This window comes from Nansenia antarctica (genome assembly GCF_963989245.1).
Source record: "Nansenia antarctica genome assembly, chromosome: 7".
Taxonomy (NCBI): domain Eukaryota; kingdom Metazoa; phylum Chordata; class Actinopteri; order Argentiniformes; family Microstomatidae; genus Nansenia; species Nansenia antarctica.
The window spans coordinates 55,568,323-55,591,460 of NC_137677.1; the positions used below are offsets into that span (position 1 = coordinate 55,568,323).

Consider the following 23,138-nt stretch of genomic DNA (forward strand, 5'->3'; position numbering starts at 1 on the left):
ATATCTCAATTTGGCCAAAATATGACAATATGACATATGGCAATTATGCTATGAGGCTAACGATATTAGAAATAATTGGATATGGCCTTGTGTGTGTGATGTCGTCAGTGTTCATTCTTAACACACCACATCTTTCCTGCAGACAGGATAATCCAGACTTAATCCAGACTGAATCCAGACTGAATCAGGATCCCACCTCCAGATTATCAGCAGGGGGAATCTAATGGTAAATGGGATGCTACAGGGATGCTCAGTCACATGTCTGGTCACTGTCTCAGATCTAGGATACAGCATACCTCTGAGCCCCTGTGTCCTTGGATGACTCACACTATCCTGTACATGATTCTAAACAGATAAGACACAAAATGTAAATGGCAAACTGGATAGCTATTATTAATCTCTGGAACTAAATTGTTACCTTTATATAGTAGTCGTTAAATTTAAATGTTCCAATATGTCAAGAGACTGCATAAGCAGGGTGAGTCATGAATTAATAAAACAAAAACCACATTCAATGAATATCAATAATGACTCATTCTACTCTTGATTATTATTATTTTTACTTCAAAGCTTCTTGCAATAATAAAAACAGAATTATTCATAACCGACTATGTCAAACAGACTCAAACTGACTCATCATGAATCTAAAAGTGTGTCTAAATGAAATTAATCAGATTCACAATCATACTTTCTCACTTGCAATCTTTAATATCTTAATGGGTTTTAATTGTATCGATTATTTATTAATAATTGTAATACCTTGTGTATATTCCAAGAGGGCCATGGACATTTAATGAGATTCTTACCCAAAATGTTGTAGAATACGTATAACAAAATGCTTTAATTTTTAAATATAGCATGGCCATACTTTTGCACACACACATAATACTGTTTACCGATATCTCATTTACAGCTTATGGGTGGACACTGTGTGTTTGTATTTTCTTTTCCATAACGCTTTGTGAGTACACATTACTATTCATTTGTGAGGAAAACATTTGCAACCACTGTTTTGGCATGTGTTGGGGGGGGGGGGCAGCATTGAAAGCAAATCCAATTCTTCAGCATTTTGCCAATACTCATAACATACTGTATGAGTCTGCCTTTCATGGAATGCTGAACTGAAAAGCATTTGGATTGTTCATGATTGGACAATCTTTAACACTGACAAGAGAGTAGGTGAGACATATTGACCACAATTCGCATCTATAAAAAATAAATAACATAAAAAGACACCAACATAAGAAATGACCACCCCCAGAATGCCAGACTAGGTTTAAATAGCATGCTTACACCGTAAAAGTGGAATGCTTTTCATTCATTGGTTAAACAGAGAGTGGGCAGTACCGACTGGAGTGCTTTGATATCCATTGAGTGCAGTTTGATGCAAATATATAATAGAAAGAGAATAAAATGAGAGGAAACATGTAAAGAATCAAACTGAAATCAGAACTGCATTCACATATTCTATTAAGAACTTCCAGTACCAGACAGGCAATGTTGTTCATTTCTCACACGCACGCACGCACGCACGCACATCTATGAATGGTGTCTGCAGCTTGGCTCCAGTGCTTTTAATGTCTCATAGGGGGCGGTCAGTGTTCGTCTGGACACGGGGTTCCTGTCAGGTAGCCGTTGGTCCCGTGAGTTTTATTGGTTCCATTGGTGCTGCTGCTGCTGCTGCGGTGCTTCTGATTGGGCGGAGGAGCGTCGTCCTCATCAGAACTGGACTCAATGTCGCTGCGGTCGTCTTTAGAGACCTGTGGAGAAGGGTGGGGCTGTCAGATCAACTTGTCCACACTGTACAGTTTGATGTCATGATAAGGGGAATATGAGCAACTGGTGTTCGAATGAGTGTTGTCATTGTTAACGGCGCCATTGTTCTTTGATGGATAAACTTTTTATTTTATTTGATTGAACTTCAAATGTTCCATTAGGAAAAGGTGCTACTGAGAGTGATAGAAGGAGGATGTGAAATCTTGTGTTAAGAAAAATAACATTTGTGAGTAGTCCCTTCCTTCTCTCTGAAAAATGACATGATTTTTTTTATTAATTAAAAATGGGGTGTTTACATATTAGGACAGACAACAGCGAGATGATTTCTGACTAATCATACAGTAGATTTTTTATCAGATATCCCACCTAGAGGAACTACTTACATGTAAAGGATTCCATTTTCCAGCCTTGAAGATCGGAAGGTTAGCATAGGAGAAGAAAAGGTAAAGTCAAAAAAGGCAACATGAGGCCCTTTGTTTGTAACAATGAAACTATAGTACAGAGCATACCATGTCAACATTGGGATTTGACATTTTCCAGCGCCCCATCCTGGGCCGTCCCACCACCCCTACCACTGTCCTCATAGGATACCCCTTACATTTAGACAAGGGTACACACAGTCAATCCTAACATCACAACTAGGTAACCCTAGGATACCCCTTACATTTAGACAAGGGTATACACAGTCAATCAACCACCTGCTTCAGTGCAACAAGAATTGGGTTAACTAGTTCCTACATTAAGTGACTACAGGTGGTCAGAATCAGATACCCGGTTGAAAGTGAAATACTTTGAACATCCCTGCATATATATACATGAAAACACAAAAGGGCATATAAATTCAGCACATATTATTTATACATTACTTGACACCATGATGGAAAAGAGCAGCGCAATGCTACCAGAGATCATTTCAAAATGGAGATAATCAAGGCTGCGTTCGTAAATACTCTCTGGAAATCTGATCAGCACTCATGGAATGCCTCTTGTCCAATCAAATTACTTGGTCCCTTTATGACGTTGCACCTAGTGTGCGTTCCAGCGCTCTCAGAGCAAAAATTACGAACGCAGCCCAAGAAACGAGAGGAGACAAGTCAACTCCGACATGGATATCGCGATTGTGCGCATGCGCCAACGTCTAACAAGTGCCTACCATTCACATCTTAACATACTCCAAAAAATGTGTTCAATTCTATTATATAATAGGTTAAAAAATACGGGAGATTTACGGCAAAATATTTAAACGGGAGCACAGCGGGAAAGAAAGGTAAAAAGTACATATGTCAAACTTTACATATTCAAATAATGTTACAGCACTACTACTTTCTAACAAGCCTGGTCCCATATTTGTACTATGTACCGCCAGGTGCTTTGACCAACTCTATTGACTGTTATTACTCAGGATGCATGCATAAGATATGGTCCCAGGCTATTTCTTAATTACATAATGAGTACATCCATTTCAGATCACGGCTCTTATAGGGGCAATGTGACAATGTACGGTAACTGATAGGTGTGTCAGTTGTCCCTCACCTTCCCCCGGGAAATGGCCCTGCAGGCGATCTTCACTATGAGGTAGGACCAGAAGGAGTGCAGCAGCTGCAGCAGGATCAGCAGCAGGTTGAACACCCACCAGGAGGGGTACGGCCCCACAATCTCCCAGCTCTCAAACAATGTAGTGTTTAAAATCCTAATAGAGAGGAGGGGAATGAGGGCCAGGGAAATGGAGAGAGAGAGAGAGAGGGGATTTAGCCAACTTAGTTCATTCATAACAGTAAAGATAAAAGTGAAGTCCTTGTCCTCGGGGCTCCACGTCGGGAGGAGAAGACACAGACAGGTGGCTGAGGCCTCCCGGGGCTGAATAGAGGCCAACAGATAGACACTTCAAAGCCTTAAGCCCCTGCTCTTTATTCTTCATGTAACACACACACACACACACACACACACACACACACACACAAACACACACACACCCAAAAAAGCATGGCTCCCTAGCATTGACCGACTCCTTCTGAACTGCCAAGAATAATGAATACCCAGGAGAAATTGAGCTTTATGTCTTCACACTGGTTCACCGGTATGTTATAGCCTAGGGACAAGCAGTGGTTGGACATTTACAAAGTGAACTATAATAGCACCGAACCTACTTTGCCGGGGGGGGGGGGGGGGGGGAGGACACAATGTAGTGTCCATTACGCAACATTAATTGTGCAATGGAATGACAACAATTTGCTTGCTACAATATACTGTACCTATTGTGGTGACTTGACCCATAATTGCACATGGTATGAATCTTTCTGCCGATACTGAAGCCATGGCAACAGCTTTCCAGTTATGACGCCTTTCTGGCTGCTGTGGAGCATGCTGGCTCCACTGAAAAGAACAGTACAGTAGCACCAGCCCACGTCACAGTGCAATTACATCGAGAGAGAGAGAGAGAGAGAGAGAGAGAGAGAGAGAGAGATAACTAAGACCTTAAAATAGAAAGTCCAAAATACTCTACCTGTAAAACAGAGTCCTCATAACAGCCTAGATACTCATACAGCACTAGAGGAGAGGTAGTTTGTCATTTTGGCCTGCTTATCAACAGCTCTGTCCTCCAGTGTGGTGGCCTCAAAAGAAACATATCTAGTATGATGAAGTTGGGACACCATCTCAGGGTACGACAATCTGCTGCAGCAGGGCTCATTGAACCACTCAAGAAACACTCAATCTTGTCCCATTTCTCTTTGTTATATGATGTTTTGAACGTGTAATTTGATTTTTTTTGGGGGGGGGTCTAAAATCTACCTCTTGGTTAAATTGTTAGAGATGATCTTAATAATAATGTGCATCATCTTATTTTGTCCCCTCTTACTGAGGAACAGTAAGTCCATAATGTTGCTGTATCCATAGTAACTATTACTAAGCAACACAATTCACCAAGACCTGTATGTCATCATTGTGAGATCCTTATACTGTACATGCGGGAGGGAGGGACGCACACACACACACACACACACGGGAGGGAGGGACGCACACACACACACACGGGCGGGAGGGAGGGACGCACACACACACACACACACACACACACACACACACACCTTGCCTTCCCATCTACTGTACATCACAGAGATGTGTCTTACTGACAGAACACTTGGCCAACAGATACACTCCTTCAAACAAGCCCTTTGTTACAATTATTTACGCAGCTGCTTCACAGAGGCACGGCTACAGTCCAGACAGAGGCAGTTGGATCCTACTCACCAGACAGGATAGACTCCCAGCCTGGAGCTCATGAAGACCATTGCAAACATGACAAACAGTAAATTGCAAAGTCTCTGGCATTTGGCGTAGTTGGCCATTTTGGCAGCCTGCAAAACAACAAAATGAGTTTTTTTATTCATTTGACATTAAATAATTATCACATCATTAAATAGTATCACGCTGATCACTCAATGATCACTGTTATTCAGAGGTTAGAGAATGACAATGCAGCACATGCACAGACATCTACAGTTTGCAGATTGTTCCTCTGGTGCTATGTTCATTGACCTCACTGTTTGCTCTGGTGTACGTAGGTGCAGCAGTCGCTACTCGGTCACGACTTTTCACTGTCCTGGTGCCCCGCTGGTGGAATGAGCTGCCCACTACTGTCAGGATTGCAGAGTCGCTACCTATTGTCCGCCGTAGATTGAAGACCCATCTCTTCAGGCTTAATTGTCCCTCCTAAAGACCTCCTCATCCCCACTTTCCCCTGTACAGTTTCTCTACTATAAAAAATTATAATAAAAAAATAGTAAAAATAAATAAAAAACGGAATTCTTTGTTCTTCTAGCATTGTAACTGCCAATGGCCCCTGATAGCATAGTGTAGAATCTTCTTGTCTGTAAAATGATGGAATGGATCAATCTATTGAGGATTGTGATCTTAAATGCGTTGTGTCATCTCAGGATAGATTAGGTGCGCAGCATACACGATTTGACAAGAAAATAGAATGTTCAACACGGGTCGGAATCTCTGTACTTGATTTATTAAGACAGTCAGCGAATGGTCCATCAGCACAGTATCTCAGCATTCAGCATTCAACGACCATTCCACGACATACAGACAGGCTTAAATACTCTCTTGACCACCCTCTGTCTGTGCCCTGGCGCCTAACCCCCAAGGTCTTTAAGATAACAACCTCTCGAGTCTGTATATTGTGGCGTTATTGCTGCATATTGTGGCGTTATTGCTACCCCTGAAGAGCAGGCTGACCTGGAAGGAACAGAATGTGTGTGTCTGAGTGACCTGAGAATAGAGTACGTGTGTGTGTGTGTGTGTGTGGGTCTGTGTCATGTGTGTGTCTGAGTGACAGAAGCATAAATGTTGCTAGACAATCAGTAAGATCTAACAATAGCATAGCATAGATTACTTTTTCTTACGATGACTCATGGATAAATGATCCATGAGTCACTTACTTTGCCAAATGTATTTGTTGTAAGTTGCTTTATAACTTAACACCCTGCCTGAAAACCTCAACTATCATCCCAGTCCAGAAGAAAAGCACGGTGAGCTGCCTAAACGACTACCGCCCGGTGGCACTCACACCAATCATCATGAAGTGCTTCGAGAAACTAGTCCGGGCCCACATAGTCACACGCCTCCCGCCCAACCTGGATCCATACCAGTTCGCCTACAGAGCCCACAGGTCCACAGAGGACGCCATCGCGACGACTCTCCACTCCACTCTATCCCACCTGGAGAGGGGAAACAGCTACGCCAGACTGCTCTTTGTGGACTTCAGCTCTGCCTTCAACCCCATCCTTCCAGACAGGCTAGTGACCAAACTACTAGACCTGGGACTATCACACTCTATATGTGCATGGATCAAGGACTTCCTGTCTGACCGCCCCCAGAGGGTGCGGGTGGGCTCCCACACCTCCACAGCCCTCAGACTCAGCACTGGGTCCCCCCAGGGCTGCATGCTAAGCCCCATCCTCTACAACCTCTACACCTACGACTTCACCCCCGTCCACCCCAGCAACTCCATCGTAAAGTTTGCAGACGACACCACCGTGGTGGGCTGCATCTCGGGGGGGGACGAGGCGGCGTACAGAGATGAGGTAGAGCAGCTGAGCAAGCTGTGCAAGGTTAACAACCTGCTGCTGAACCAGTCAAAGACCCAGGAAATCATCGTGGACTTCAGGAGGAAAATATCTGAGGTCCAGCCCCTGCTCATCGACGGAGGGAGCGTGGAGAGAGTCTCAACCCTCCGATTCCTGGGGGTGCACATACAGGATGACCTGTCCTGGAAGAACAACACAGCAGCCATCATCAAGAAGGCACAACAGCGGCTCTTCTTCCTGAGAGTCCTCAGGAAAGACCACATCGGACAGGAGATGCTGGTGGCCTTCTACCGCTGCGCAGTGGAGAGCATCCTCACCTACTGCATCTGCAACTGGTTCTCCAGCTGCACAACCGCAGAGAGGAATGCGCTACAGAGAGTCGTGAGATCGGCCCAGAAGATCACCGGCGCCCCCCTCCCCTCTCTGGAAGAGCTGTACAACACACGCTGCCTCAGGAAGGCCTCCAAGATCTCCAGAGACCCATCCCACCCTGGGTACGAACACTCGGCTGCCCTCGAACAGGCTGTTCAGGACCATGTTCGCAAGGACAAACAGACTGAAGCTCAGCTTCTACCCCAGGGCCATTCAGGCCCTGAACACAGCAAAGACCTAGGTTCAGGGCCCTGGACAGTCTGGACGGATTGATGGTAGCTGCTGGATTGAAATCAGGTGTAGTGCTGAGGCACAAATGTGTACATTTCAAGCCTGCAAACTGCGACACTTTAAATGAATGTGCAATAACACTATGTGCAATATGACAACCCTAGTGTACATAAGGTTCAGAGAATAGGAAATGTTAGAATAGGTATAGCATAGCATAGAGTACAGCACAGTGTTTTATTTGTATAGTATAGTATAGTGGATAGTGTACATAGCCTTTATTTATGTAAACCAGCTCCTTTCCCTTCTTGTTTTTTAGTTTTTTTTTCCTAGCACCAGGGGAGCCCCCCCCTCCCAAATTTCGTTGTTTGGTACCTGTACTATATCAATGACAATAAAGACCATTCATTCATTCATTCATTCATTCATAAGAGTCTACAGAATACAGGATGCAGCCACACATCCATCTTTTAATCGGGTAGTTATCTACGGTACGGTACTGTATCTGTCCATCTATCAGGCGTGAATGTGAACACACAACGTCCCCCTCACCTCCATCAGGACGTCTGCGGCATCATGGAGGCACATGACCAGTGTGCCCACCCTGGCCATGTTGTTGACGTAGGAGAAGGTTATGAGGGAGATGGTGGCCAGGTGGTGCAGGAACATGATCAGGAAGTCCTGGGGAGGGGAGGGGGGTGATGTCACAGTATTGTCACATTATTACAGAGGACAGCATTCACAGGTCGCTTTTTATCTGAATCACAGCATGGGAAGACATATACAGTATAGTGTACAGTGAGCATGTGACTTCTATGAAAGCTTCTGCATCATGCGGTGAACATGACCTGTGTTCTTTGTGATCTCTTGAATACAGTGGTACAGGATGCTCAGTCTCGGTAGAAGTGCAGCATAATAAAGGAGCTACACATGACATGTTCACTATGCTATATACTGTATATATATATATATATATAACGGCCTTGATGGATTGTGGAGTGAGTGTTTAAAAGTAATAGCTTCCCACCAACATTTCGATTGGGATATTAGCGTAAAGATTTCTCCTGGCAGGTACGGACAGATCTGTTGTCAAATCTTAGCTTAATCATAATAATAATTGTTTTATTGCCATGCAATCAACTAGTCAGTCAATTGTTGGAATTGTCGCAGCTTGTTACAGAAAGTAGGCAAATCAAAACTGTCCTTAGCAAATATTTATTATTATCTGTTCACTTGACATGCCAGGATCTTAAAACGGTCAATGGTCTGGATTTTGTGATGGATGCTAGTCCACTGGGCCCAGTTGTTAAACACGTGTCAGAATGATCCAGATTATTTTTTGCCATCCAGGATCAGCTGGCTGATTTCCCCTATATGACTCAAAATCAGCCAGATAGATCTGATCCTGGATAGCAAAAAAAGAATCGGGATCATTCTGATTCAGATCAAACGTTTTGAACAACCGGGCCCTGGTTAGTGTAAACAAAGCTCACTGTAACTGCAATTTCTACTCGTGGCCACAGGGGAGCCGGATTTCATGTGTAGCTCCTTTAAGTCATGGCATCTCTACTCTCACTGCACAGGGGACTACCACTAGGACAAGAACACACAAGAACAGCAGATGCAGTAAATGGCTATACTCTACTTTCAACTTTCCTCCTTTATGCTGCTGCTACACAATGTATAAGAATTGTCTTATGTTTTCAAGCTGGATAACAGATTCAAGTATGTGCTGCCTTAAATTCTTTGTTTACTTCATGGCTTGACAGTTATCTTCGGAGTTCATTTCTTAACTTGGTAATCAGGTGAATATTAAATGCTTTCAGTTGACTACTGTAAGTCTAGCTGGGTTTGCATTGTGAATGAGAGACTGCAGGTGGATGACATGGGGAAATGAACCCTCCTTGAGCACCGTGACGTGTGGTTGAAGAGGCTCAGCAGGGCAGCAGCAGAGAGTAGCCGGCCCAGAGCAGGAGGAGGAGGAGGAGGAGGAGGAGGAGGAGGAGGAAGGGCAGCGATGCAAGATACATATATGGAAGCATGGCAATAGAGTGCAGGGGAACATACTGGAATTGGCGGGGGGTGCAGAGGCCCTCCTCAATGTGGTGTTGTGCATGAAAAAACTGAAAGGAGAAACAAAAACAGACAACATGCCAACAGTCAACAAAGAGATGAGAGGGTGAGGGCATAAACACCATGGCATCATGGGACAGCACAGCTGTGAGTGTGAGTGTTATGTGTGCTGTGGTTTGGACAGGGCGGGGCAGAGGGGAAGGAGAGAGAGAGAGGCAGGCATAGGTCCATGGGAGTCATGCAAATTGATATTCTGTGAACCACAACCAGGGAGTAAAGCTTTCCAAGAAAACTGGCAGTGGTCATAATGGATCATCCATTAATACAAATGTTTGTTCATATAAAATAGTGATGCTGATGCCCACAAACGGCAGAACTGAAAAGTTTACTATACACGCTGTATTTGCAGGATACTGTACTGTACTGCTGTTAAGCTACCAAAATAGATTAAAACAGTTTACCCCATATGATTATTGACCCCCCTCCCCTTAAGAGAGAAACAGATATTGTAGATAGCTCTGCTGAAATCAACAGAAGTAGAAGCAATATTTACAGCTCAAACATGAAGGAATAGCGATGTAAAATCGACCGAAAAGCCAGTGAGCTTGAAGTGTGTGTGTGTGTGTGTGTGTGTGTGTGTGTGTGTGTGTGTGTGTGTGTGTGTGTGTGTGTGTGTGTGTGTGTGTGTGTGTCTGTCAATGTGTAAACAGATTTGTTTACACAACTTGTGCAGCAGTCTTTTCTATTGTGGGTTTGTATCCATGGATTATTTCTCTTTAGTCAGGGAATTACGCTGGAGTGGGTCACAGAACTAGGCCTCATGACAGCACAGCTGTCCGCTTGACCCTCAAGTAGGATGTGTAATCATAATGCTGCATGAAATGGAGAGGGGTGCTACGTGAGGTAGATGATACACTTTTAAATATTCTTTGAGTCAGTACAATTCAGTGTGAATTAGATTTAACTGGAAACACTATTTCACAACTGCATTCAGCTACTGTATGAATTATCCAATTAGCCTGTAGTTGTTACTATAACTTGCGGGGGCAAGAGAAAATATTAAAGTTGGTAAAGATAAGTAATAACCTCCAGAACTGGGTACTGCAACAGGACTCAATCCAAAACAAATATTGAGGGAAAACATTTCAGAATGACTGCCAGTAAATCCGGTCATAAATGTTATAAGCAAATACTAATCCATCTCTTTCCAACAGATGTCTGTGATTTCACACACACCAGGGAGGCTATCCGGTACACAGGCAAAAAGACAAATGGCTCACAGGGACCCAGACCAAATAAAACAATGAGAGGAGGGCTGAATGCATGTCCTGACAAACAATAATGACTGAAATTACTACCACGTAAAACCAAGCTTCAGCTACACAAAGAATACAAAGAATGTGGTGTCAAATCCTTTCAAAGCCATTACAGAAGAGTTGTGTGGTCTGTCCTTTGCCATAACAGACTTGCCATAATGACTTTAATGTTACTGAGGCAAACAAATAGAAGGATCTTTGGAAGAGGAACTTGTGAATGTTAAACGATATTCATACACAGAAATTTGTGTTGGAGAACTATGACAAATACACTTTATTTTTATGTTATTTTAGATTCATTAGATTATTTAATTGGTGTCCTACCTTCCTCCTGATGTCTGTAAATTGGGAGAAGAGTAGGGAAAGGTAGAAAGACAGCTCCAGTATATAGTAGTAGTGGATGTCCACCGTCAGTGGCTGTACAAACACAAATCAACAAAATTATTTCTCTATTGGGTAATGCGGCATTCTTAACATATGTTATATGTTGTTATAGTAATTTGTCAAACATGGAAATATTCTGTATTCAATCTGCAGTGAAAAGAGCTGAGACAATTTTCAGGATTTAAACATCACCTGATAGGGGTAGTTGTACCAGCACTCCCTTGTATTCCATAGCCACGGGGTCTGTAGAGACAGTACGGATTACAATGTATGATGAACAAATTCACAACAATATTGTACAATGTGCAAACTCAAAATATAAGGGGGAAATGTAAACTATGCTCTCTCAATGTTCCTCTTATTTGGGAAAATTCATGTCTCTCATCAAACTGCAACTGAGGACATGCAATACATTGAGCTACTGTCAGGTAATCAGAAACAAAGCATACAGTATTAAAGTGTCTTTCAAGTTGACGAAGACAAGACAAGCTCACCAAAACAAGACAGAGCAGACAGCCTCCACCTCATATTTATTATACTGTTCCAAAAAGTATATTTACAGCTACATAAAGTGATATTGATCTCCAAACCTGAACACCGCCTCAGGCTCAATACTTGCTGTTTGATTAAGATCCAACAACATTAATATCAATGGGACCGCAGCCATGTAAGATTGTATTTTCATTAATGTGAAATGTAATGATAGTGAAGTAGTTTCTCTAAAGTGCAAAGTAATCATAAAACTGTTGTGTAAGTTTGTGGAGTGTGTGTGCATGTCTTGCCACAAGAGGGACCCAGACAAGACAGGATAACAAGCTGCTCATCTTCATCTTCTACAAGGAATGTTTGCCCATTATGGCATCAATCAATCATCAACCACTCTACAGTGAGCAGTCTTAAACAAATGTGCCCTATTTAGAAACACTCATTCTGCTTGAGTTGACATCAAAGTCCGAAAGTTACATTAGGAATCTCAGTGTATGTATTGTAGTGTACATGCTCATAATACAATTTAGTTCTCTACATTCTGTACACATATGTACTGTCCGGGAGAGATGAACATGGAAAGAGTTGTCTGATTGGTAAAAATGTAGAACAGGACCAATAAGTCTAATAACTAACTGGATTAAATTACTCAGTCATTTATACATTTTCAATAGTTATCTAAATATCAACTTCCAGCTAAGGAGAGACAATAAAATGGTAGTGGGTAATTGAAATAGATCGATTTTTTGAAAATGTGGATGTCAAGCCGAAAAGCGAGTGGCACTCCAAAACGAGGGGTAGGGGTAAAAAAGAGAAATAGGATTGGGCCAACTATCATGAAGTATTCTGTTCAACGCGTTCATATGGCAGGCACTTTTGTTAAATGTGTGTGCACTTTATTTTATGCCTGATGTTCTTGCTTTCTGTTTAACCAATAAATAGATCTTCTTAAAAACGTTGTTGTGTACAATAGTTCAGTAATAGTATTCAGTAATAGCAACAGCAGTCGACCACAAGGATTCTGGCTCTGACATGCCTTAAGAGTTGTGTCCATGAAACAGTTATGACGGTTATAACGATTATTTGCATGACAACCGACTGACCATCACAGCCGTAACCAATGGTATTTAAAGGGGAAATATGAGTTTCAAAACAACCCAGCTACTTTTTGGGGAAACAGCTGAGGAATGGGGTTGAAGAAATGCAACCACTCTCAAATTCATAGATGGGCCTATGGATGCAAGGACTGACCATCCATGAGATCAAAGTAATAGTTTTAACCATGTTTGACGCTATACAGTGTTTGTTTACAATGACATTGTTTACAAAATAATAATTTTCTTTTGGGTTCTACTGGGGTAAGACAGTTAAACTAAGCTCATTAGGCATTTCAAATGTATATCATTTAAGAATCAAATGCTATATATCATTAATTTTAAAGTAAAAAACAAATGTATGTACTAATCACAGATTGCCACTTGAAAGGTGTAAAACGGTGTGTTGAGGAGGGCCGTGACTTTAGGAAAGCCCATTAAGTTTGCATTTCCAGTGATGTTTTCTAGACCTGCTCTATTAATAATCCCCTGGGAGATTCGGCCCAACTTCAGGGAATGAACTAATTTCACAAAGTGCTTCGTCATGCAAGTTGTTTCAGTGAGAATTTCTCTCCGCTACAGTGTGTCTGCCCGCTTAATCATGATTAGACTGATCAAGCCCAGCCATGGCTGCATCACCATTCAATTACTGCACACACTCAGGTCCTGCTGGCCACAGGACAAGTTGTACAGTATTTGCAATGACGTTTATCCTTATACATCGACGTAGCGTAGCATCACCATTAAGACTAACGGTGGCAGTCCACGCGGTTATAGTTCTCAATCGAGCATTTTCTCAGACAGAAGGCTAATATCATAATGCATCCTGTGCTGAGAGCAAATGGATCCATTATTCCTCAGAGATCCCTGGTTGTTCGAGAGGGACACTATTTGTCTGCCGTTTCTTCTTGCACAGCAAGGTCCCATCAAGTACCGCCTCCATACTTTTTCATTTCTACAGCAAAGCTTCAATAACAGGCTCCCTCGGAAAAAAGTGAGTATAGCATTGGACTGTTTTGTATTCATGGGAGAAATTTGATCAGCCTTACCTTTTTTAGGAAACGCACTCCATAGGTAAATATATACAGGTAAAATGAAAATCTCCACCTATGAAAAAAAATACAAGAAAGAAATACAGGATTAAAGTTAGAGATTGGGAGTTGAATACATTTACTGTGGAACCTTAGGTCTATCAGATCTAGATACATACAACACCACTTTCATAAGTGGTTTGTTTTAATCCGATTTCCCCCATTCTATCATCTAATTTCCCTCCAAAGTAGGCCACGGACTGAATGCAGAATGGAGATGTGGGCACTCATTTGACTAATTTAGACCAATGAGTAACAAACAACTAAATATAACATCCAAAAGAACTAATCACAGAGCGAATTGAAAAAACCTTTTAGAATGAAAAACATTGGCCTGTCGACACCTATTTCTTTAGTATAGCTAATTAAGATGACAAATATGGTCCCTACAGTATCAGTTACAGAGAGGGGGGGGGTATAGTATAGCACTATTGTACAGCATAATGTGCCCTTAGGCCTGCAGTCATAGATGTGGCGGTGGCTGTGGCCCAAGCCAAGCACTCTCCCATCCCAACGTCTGCATTCCAGGGTGACTCAATAGATCCCGGGTGCCTGCCACCAAGCGCAACAGCACACTGCTTCAATGGCAGAGAGGGAAGAGAGGCACTCCCAGACCCAACCCCTGTTCTGGGACTTACGTAACCCTGTACGTCGTAGCCACAAATGCACATTGATTGGATGGGAAAGTTTTCCTGTGATCATGGGCTTCGGGGCTCTCGGGCAGAGACGGAGCCATTTCAGTTGACACTTTAGAGATCAAAGCCAAGCCAAGCTGAGCATGGAGGGAGATGCCCACAGCACGCAAGAATCCGCTACTAGATTAGCTAGCTCACAACGAATACATCTCCTTGTTATACTCTCTTCCTAAGGGGTTTTCATAACGTAATTTCATAATGACTTAAAATAATTGAAGAAGGGACTCCATAGGACACACTTGAGTGCGACAGATTTTCTGTTCATGCTTGTAAAGATGAGAAGAGGTATCAAATATGAATCATGAGTCACAAGTGGTTCTTGCCATTAATACGGCTTCTTAGACAGGTAGAACCCTCAATTCTGCAGGTGCAGCTGCATGCTGGTACCCACAGACAGGATGACTAGTATGATGTGACATGGATACTGTATGAAGCTAACATCCACTGACTGGACCCCGAGGGGGTTCTTTAAAGGCGTACTATGCTGTGTGTGTAAGAGAGTGACTTTTGCATGGTTTTAAGCTTTTCCTAGTGTAAATACAGTAGCTTCTGTTCGGCTTATGGTTTTTTGAAAGCCATAGACAGCAAAAAAACACCACATTATCTTACTAAGCAATGCGAAGCTGAATACATATACTTTTCTGAGGCATTGTAAAACTCATTGCGTGATCAAAGGTTAAATCTTGACATCATACAACAAAGATGTTAAGTGTGCTCTTGCTTGAAACAGATAATATATTCTTACATTTCTAATGAAAAGGACATCTGACGTTCATAGGATAGAGTCATTTTGCTCTGTGCTTGATTAATTGTAAAAACAAACGAGCTAGATTAATTTGCCTAATGATAGGTCAAGACTGTTGCTTGGCAACTGGGTAGCCAAACACAGCTAAGGAGTTTGCTTCAAGTGCTGCTGAATCAGTGCTATTTATGTAGAATTACTATGACTCACAACTACTCTGAAGAGAATGTTGCTGGTGACCGAAGAGACATTGTACCAAATATATGGTACAGTATACAACAATGTAGTTGCATGAAAAGCCATTTTGTCAGAATCTTCCTGCAAGGGTTAGAACTGGAAATCAAATCAACCAACCCCTCCCCCCCCCCTAAAAAAGGAACCCTCATATACTGTATATGTATATATATATATATATATAAACAAACAAAAAAAGTTCTCTCTACATTTGACATTTTCTTTCAGCAGTACATTGGTAACAAGGTTCAACCAAAATATTCTGGAGTGTGCCTTGTGTCTCTATGGTAACTGAATATATTCCTTGCTCAGTGGAAGCAGACAAAAGGTCCATTCTCCACCTCATGTTCTCTTTGTGAATAACCCATATGTTTAGGTGAAGAGATGTTTTAAGAAGCTTCTTGGTTTCTTGGAACTGCTGAGTCATGGAGAGATACCGGTACTTGGGGCAGGAGCCTATCTCCTGTTTCCGTAGCGTGAGGCGGCTTGATGTAGAAGTACACCCCCTGGACATGGTGCTGGTATGTTGCAGGGTCTTAACCCCAATCCAACCCTTAATGCTGAGCGCCAAGCAGGGAGGCATCAGGCACCATTTTTATAGTCCTTGGTATGACTCGGCTGGGGATGGATCTCACGACCTCCCAATCTCAGGGCGGATACTCTAACCGCAAGGCCACTGAGCTGGTAAACACTAATGGGAGTCTTTATTAATTATAATATACTGCCTATTGATATTTTGTTCTACAATAACTCTACAGAAGCAGAGGAGGGACAGAGAAGGGATGGAGAAATATCCATTCAGACAACCTCTGCTGTGGTAGAAAACAAAGCACATACACCACTGGGACCAGCCAGGACTGATGGAACTAGCTGGCAAATACATGAATATCTCTGCAGTGTCTTTAAGCTGGGCTATCCCCAGTCTGAATGTGTCTGTGTTACTCTCTTTGTTAGCATTAAGGGAAAAAGGAAAGCGCAGCTTGGCCGTCCTGAAGTGCCGGAGACAACAGCATCCTATCAAACCCAAACAGCTGTATACAAGGCACTAATTACAGCAGGATTACTGCTGAGAGGACTGCGGCTGGGTCGGTTTAGAGAACTGCATTGTAAGCAACTGAGGCAGCAGTTAGACAATAACAGGAGTCCAGTCCATCGTGACACTGCTAACAACATCAGATCAGCACTGCCTGAGAATATTAGAGAGCAAATCACCCATGCTTTTATCTCTTCCCGGTTGGATTACTGTAACTCCATTTTTTCTTGCTTAAGTGAGTCCGCAATTGCTTGACTCCAACTGGTTCAGAACGCAGCTGTGAGGCTTTTGACATACACCAAACGAAGAGAACATCATTATCACCCCCATTCTGGCCCACTTACATTGGCTTCCCGTGGCATGGCACCCTCCTATTTCCGATCTTTTAACCCAATACATTGCACCTAGATCACTTAGATCGTCTGACCAACGGCTTTTATTTGTCCCACGGTCTAAGCTCAAAACAAAGGGTGGCTGTGCTTTTACTGTTGTAGCTCCAACATTATGGAATCGCCTCCCCCTCACTGTCAAGTTAGCTGGGTCTGTACCACTTTTTAAAAAAACATTTAAAAATCCACTTATATAGGATGCCGTTTTTTTATAAGTTGTTTTCTCTTTTTTTACTTCTGATATCTGTATTGATTTGATTATTTTATCTTTTGTTTCATTGCTTTTGTGAAGTGCTTGTTTACATTTTAGGAATTACATTTCATTTGTTGGCTGTTTACTTGCTGTCTTATGCTGTATACTACCAAATGTACTGTGAAGCACTTTGTGACTGCTGTCTTGATAAGTGCTATACAAATAAAGTAAAGTAAGTAAAGTAACAGACACTGCATCCATTTCCATCGGAGGGATAACAGTTCTGACTACCATCTTTTCAATCAATTTCATGCTAGCAGAAAGAACTGGTTCAGGACAGTGGTATAGACCTCCTTTTCCTTCTTCCTTGACCCTACGCTTTAGGTCAGCCCGGGCAACCCCGAACAGTCCAGCCGTGTTGATAGGTCTCTTGTGGAGGGACAGTAAGCCCTTTGGACCTATCACCCTTCCAGCAGACTGGGAACCTAGCAGGGTATAAGCCTATCATTTGAGGAATTATTGTCAAGTTAGCAGGGGTTCAAACAATTCAAATGTATTTTGCGAGCATGCAAGCTTAGCCTTCTCATGTTCTGTAGCTCAGAGAATAGCAGGTGCGCACAAGGTGAACACTGTCAAACTTGGCTAACCAAATTCATCAATATTCTTCTTTGAAAGTCAAGCTGAACCGCAGGTTCAAGTAGAGTCAACTTAACGCCCCAGGAGAATCCTAGGGCTCAGTTATGCTAGCTATGAGAACACTCTACAGTAGCTTCAGACAATCAGCAAGTGGAAAGGGTAAAATGGGAGCGCTTGCTAGGTCCTATAGGACAGGCAGTAGGCTGGGCTATTTGCCGGCAAACGGCACCAGCCAGGAGTGATTGTATAGGGGTCTACAGCGAATAGGTACATAAAGTGCATCTTCCATAGTGAGGGGTTGACCGAAAGCGAACTCTGAGATTTTCTTCAGCTTCTAAGAGGAGCATGCTTTTGAGAGAGTGTTGTTGAAGTTCCATAGAAGTAAACCGAATCCTATTAAAGGTCCATGGTGTTCTTCACAGCAACCAACTGGTATTCAACCTCCCCAAATACTCGCATGTCACCCCTCTCCTTCGCACCCTGCACTGGCTCCCGATAGCAGCTCGCATCAGATTCAAGACCCTGGTGCTTGCATACCAGGCAGCTAAAGGGACAGCCCCTGCCTACCTGAAGGAAATGGTAACCCCCCAAACCCCTGCCCGCTCACTCCGCTCCTCCACCTCGGCTGGCCGACTGGCCCCACCTCCTCTACACAGCAGTCGGGCTGCCCGATCACGTCTCTTCACAACACTGGCTCCCCGCTGGTGGAATGAGCTCCCCACGGCTGTCAGAACGACAGAGTCACTACCCATCTTCCGTCGTAGACTAAAGACCCATCTCTTCAGGTTACATCTTAACTGCTCCTCCTGAGACATCTTCCGACCCTCACCACTACGTCTCCTAAAGACACCCGCTTTCCCCTCTACTGTGTCCCTAGAACTTCTATTGCCCCCCTTGTACTGTTTCTCAGTTTCTCCAGTAATAAAAAAAAATAACAAAAATAAAAAAGGTTTTAGTAGAAGGCGATAATAGGGAGAAGGTTTTTCCTTCTATCAGTGGCCCCGGGCCCGAGCTAGAGTACTCTTCCTGCAACGAATGGTGGACTGCTGATTCACATGCTTAGTATTCAAATGTATTGATTGTAAGTCGCTTTGGAATAAGGCGTCTGCTAAATGCCAAAAATGTAAATGTAAATGAATGATTCTATTTGATATAAGTCTCTGAAGGTAAAATAATGAACCATTCAGGCCTCAAACCAGAGCGTGCCTTCAGCAATGAGCTCCTGAGTGAGGAACCGCCCCGGGGATCAGACACACTCAGTACCTGGCTGCTTGTCCCACCTATTGCCAGCACGGCTCCACTGGTGTCAGCTCATATTTAGGCCTACAGTTACAGTGACTCTCCCCACGGTACAGACCGCCTTCCTGATGAAAAAGACTGGAATGCAGGGATGTCTGATCATATCCGTGCAAGGCCAGTTACAGTAGATGCGGGCTTTTCTTCTAACCAAGGCACACAAGATTCAACTCAATCAATTGAAGACTACAATTAGTTGATTGGTAGAATCAGGTGTTATTGCTTGGCTGGTATGAACACCAGCACCCACTTTCTTGGGTTATGACTGACCAGTGAACAGGCCTTCTGTAATGTGCACATACTGTAGGTGTTAACAGCAATTATGTGATGCAATGTATATGGTTTAAAGAGATGAAAGGCCCCATCTTGCAACTGTCCCGGAACTCTTACATGCTCTCACAGAACCGGGCCAAGGTGCTGGGCTTCTCCTGGTTCCGGCGCTGTCTGAACCACCGCTGGATGGTCCGAACATCCCAGTCTAGCTGTTTGGACAAGCCCTCCAACCTCTTCTCATCTGGGTGCTGGGAAGACAGAATTAAGAGACATGACTTAACAAGGCTGCCATTATTGTGGAAAAGATGTGGCATGAGTCAGAAGGCTGAAGCTGTGACAGAAATCAAACTTAATAAATTAATCGCAACGTTTCACCAGTAAATGGTCAGTGAAATTAAACCATCATCCAATTGGCAGCTGGGAAGGGAACAAACATGAAAGCTATTTGCGCTGAAGTGCCTTTGCTTCCACCTCTGAAGTCTCCCCTGTGGTGAGGGTGAATATGGCTAGGTTGCTTTTTTTATGTGAAACTAAAAATGTGTCAAAGAAACCTGCTTCTCTGCTGAGCTAAATATAACCATTGGTGCATCAATACAACAAGGCACAGGTAATAGCACAAATGAGGCTGTCTGAACCGAATGCAGTGACTTCCGCTTAAATACAGAGGATATTGCTCTTCATGTGTGTTATCTGTACGGTACTATTACGATCATCAAAGGTTTCACACATTTAAGTTCCTCTAGAAATACACACTCCCTTTACCTTGGTTATAGCAGTGAAAACTTTCTCCAAAATGGCATTAGGCTGGGCTCTCTGTGGGCCATTTGCTTGTATCTTGAGACCCAAGGCACATGGTCTTGCAATAAACCTGCAATAAGAAGAAGAACAAACATTTTCTCACACCATTTTCGATAGGGGCAATCATGGCACTGCCAATGACAACCATTTGTTATGAATACATCTCTAAGCTGGAAAATTATATTTATGAGTACAGTATGTGAGCTGCTGAATCAATATTTGCGGTGTATAGTCAGCATTTCTCTGGCTGAAAATGTATCCACGTTTGACTATATGGATGAAAAATGCATTAGAGCACATTGAAAATCTTGAACAGATAAGACGTTATGGACGTTAGTGGGTTATGGAAATAAATAGGAAATTCAAATTCTATCTGTTCTGATAGCTGGGTGTATTTATTAATATAATGGAATCATTCAGTATTACTGGGAGAACAAAAATGCTAGAGGGATTTGAGTATGAGCAATGAATTGTTGAAGATCAAAAATGGCATATGGTAATTTGAGCCCATCATCCTAAATACATTTCTGTAAACAATATTAGCAATACAGTAAAGAAGATTTGTACTCAAACATGAATACAATGATGACTCATGTCATTATTTAAGGTTAAATTGGGAGGGATTGAGTTTATTGTTGAAAGTGAGTACTGTGCAAATGAAAGGTGACAACATACAAACCTGTTCCAGAGTTACAGTGCTGTGAAAAAGTATTTGCCCCCCACTTAAATGTTTCAGATCATCAAACCATTTTTAATAAATGGAATGATCATTTAAAAACTGCATTTTCTATTTACTCAGGTTATCTTTGTGTAATATTAAAATTGGTTTGATGATCTGAAACATGTAAGTGTGACAAACAATCAAAAACAGACGAAATTGGGAAGGGGGCAAATACTTTTTCACAGCACTGTATAATTCAGTAATGGTCTGGTCACACTAATGGACAAAGGGCTAAGGTGAAGATTAAACTGCCATAGAGGAGTATAGAGAAGCAGAGCCTATTCATAAAAGTCCTTACAGTGGTAATGAAGTGTGTCACTCGTAAGCAATCCAAAATTATAATCTGGTGGGAAGAACAGCCTCAATTTAGCCTGTTCCAGATCTGCATCTGTTTTAGTCAACTCTGTGGATATTCATAGAAGGTAGTCTAAACCAAAGGGTAGCCTCAACTGACTTCTGAAATCTTAGAATAAAATGGCTCGTATTATTGTTGAGTTGTATTCATAAAAGTCAGATGTGTTCACTTCAAGGCTGCTGCTGCCGCCTTACAATTGAGATGAACTTTAGCTAAGGATAACAGTTCCAATTCTAACTGTGCTCAGGCAACATAAGGTCAACAGCCGTTGTTGGCAGATTGAATGGATACAGATCCAGCACTTTACTATCCTGTATAGTTTACATGAAGAGCTCTCTAAACCTATAAAACCTGATCTAAGATCCCCATAGGTTGTTATGGAAGTTAGGCCCAAGAAAGTTTTTGTTTAGTGACTTCAAGTAACGTAACAAGTAAGGTATGATGCCTTTTTCTGTCTTTCATATTCAGGACATATCCAGGACATATCCTATAAGTGTGATTAGATCCTATTGATTATATTTCATCCATTATTTTAAAAATTAAATTAAATAACAAGCCACTAAACTGTAGGCTACCATGAAGACCTAGACGTATTCCATCTGAACAAGAAGTGGTAGATAGACTGCCCTGAGTGAGGTGAGGAGACAATGTTATACAGACAATACATATCCAATTGTTGGGTACATGATTGAGATATGCATGATACAAATCTAAATCAAACACTAATCGTGAGTGTCTGCTTTCTACTGAGACACTTCGTGAGCTTAGAATGATAAGGTTCTATCTCCGTTTAGGGCAGTTCAGAGATATTGAGCGTCAAAGTTTTTACATTCCATTAGGTTTTGTGAGATGGAACTTTGTATTTTATGAATTACTAACTCAAAAATGTCAACATTTAAAAAATAACACCACACAGGCATTAATAAACACCTAATGGATCAGATTATGTAAAAAACTCAATTTTGGCAAAATTATATGAACCATATAATTCTAACGTCACGACTTGTCTAAGTGAGAATGCATTTAGCTGGTGAAAACGTAACATTTGTACACAACTATTTCATGACCCTGATCAGAGACAAAAGCACAGACAGAGAGGTCAATAGGAAATTGGACGAGCATGATTCCAATAATGCGCTCGCCTACTGACAGCTGCAACTTGCGGCCAGAAGGATGCTAGGCCAGCTGTATCCCATTAGAATAAATAACATAGTTCATTTGTCAACGTGGTTCTGTAAGCTTCAATTCATTAATATCTCTAATAAACACTGTTGCAACGAAGGGCTACAATGTAACAAGCTCTACCATAACAATAACCTTCCTGGCAGGATCGAATGTGTCATTCATTGTCTAGTAGTCTGTGAGCGAGACATGTTTCAATAGTAATAATACCCAAAACAAAATCATCTTTAAAACAGGCTCACGTTTTCTTCGAGCTGACCAGCAACACACACAATTATATCAATAATAGCATCATGGTTTAGCCTCTTCTTCAACCTAATTTCACCCACCTTTCGAAAACCAGCCGGACCATGAAGATGCAGAAGGCTAAAGGACACGCCAGATACAGGTCCTCGGCTTGCGGGAAGGTGGCCTCGTCTGTGTTCTTTAAATCGGCCCAGGTTACATTGTGAGGGAGCCAAAACCTCTCGTTCCAAAACCATGCCAAAATACCAGCCATGTCCTCCGTGTAATATGGACGCGTTGTCCCTAACCAACAGACCCGAAATAAATGCGATATCAATGGCCTAGTCAGTGCGTACTTGCAGCGGTCTTTCACGGGCGATCTATGCAGGTTTGAGTGTAGTGTGATGGGATCAGTGGATGTACCGCCCGTCTGTGTGAATCTCCCCCTCGCTG

General features: G+C 42.4%; 1 protein-coding gene across 1 annotated transcript; it reads right to left on the reverse strand.

The window, feature by feature from the left end:
- Nucleotides 1-783: 783 nt before the first annotated feature.
- Nucleotides 784-23,041, reverse strand: cers6 (ceramide synthase 6). The gene is made up of 11 exons (XM_080535605.1): nt 22,790-23,041; nt 20,167-20,272; nt 19,522-19,652; nt 13,872-13,929; nt 11,435-11,485; nt 11,183-11,275; nt 8,022-8,150; nt 5,026-5,132; nt 3,310-3,466; nt 2,160-2,183; nt 784-1,760 (listed from the first exon to the last, which is right to left on the reverse strand). The coding sequence occupies exons 1-11, from the start codon at nt 22,957-22,959 to the stop codon at nt 1,596-1,598; spliced, it is 1,191 nt and encodes a 396-aa protein (XP_080391731.1). The 5' UTR covers nt 22,960-23,041; the 3' UTR covers nt 784-1,595.
- Nucleotides 23,042-23,138: the final 97 nt, after the last annotated feature.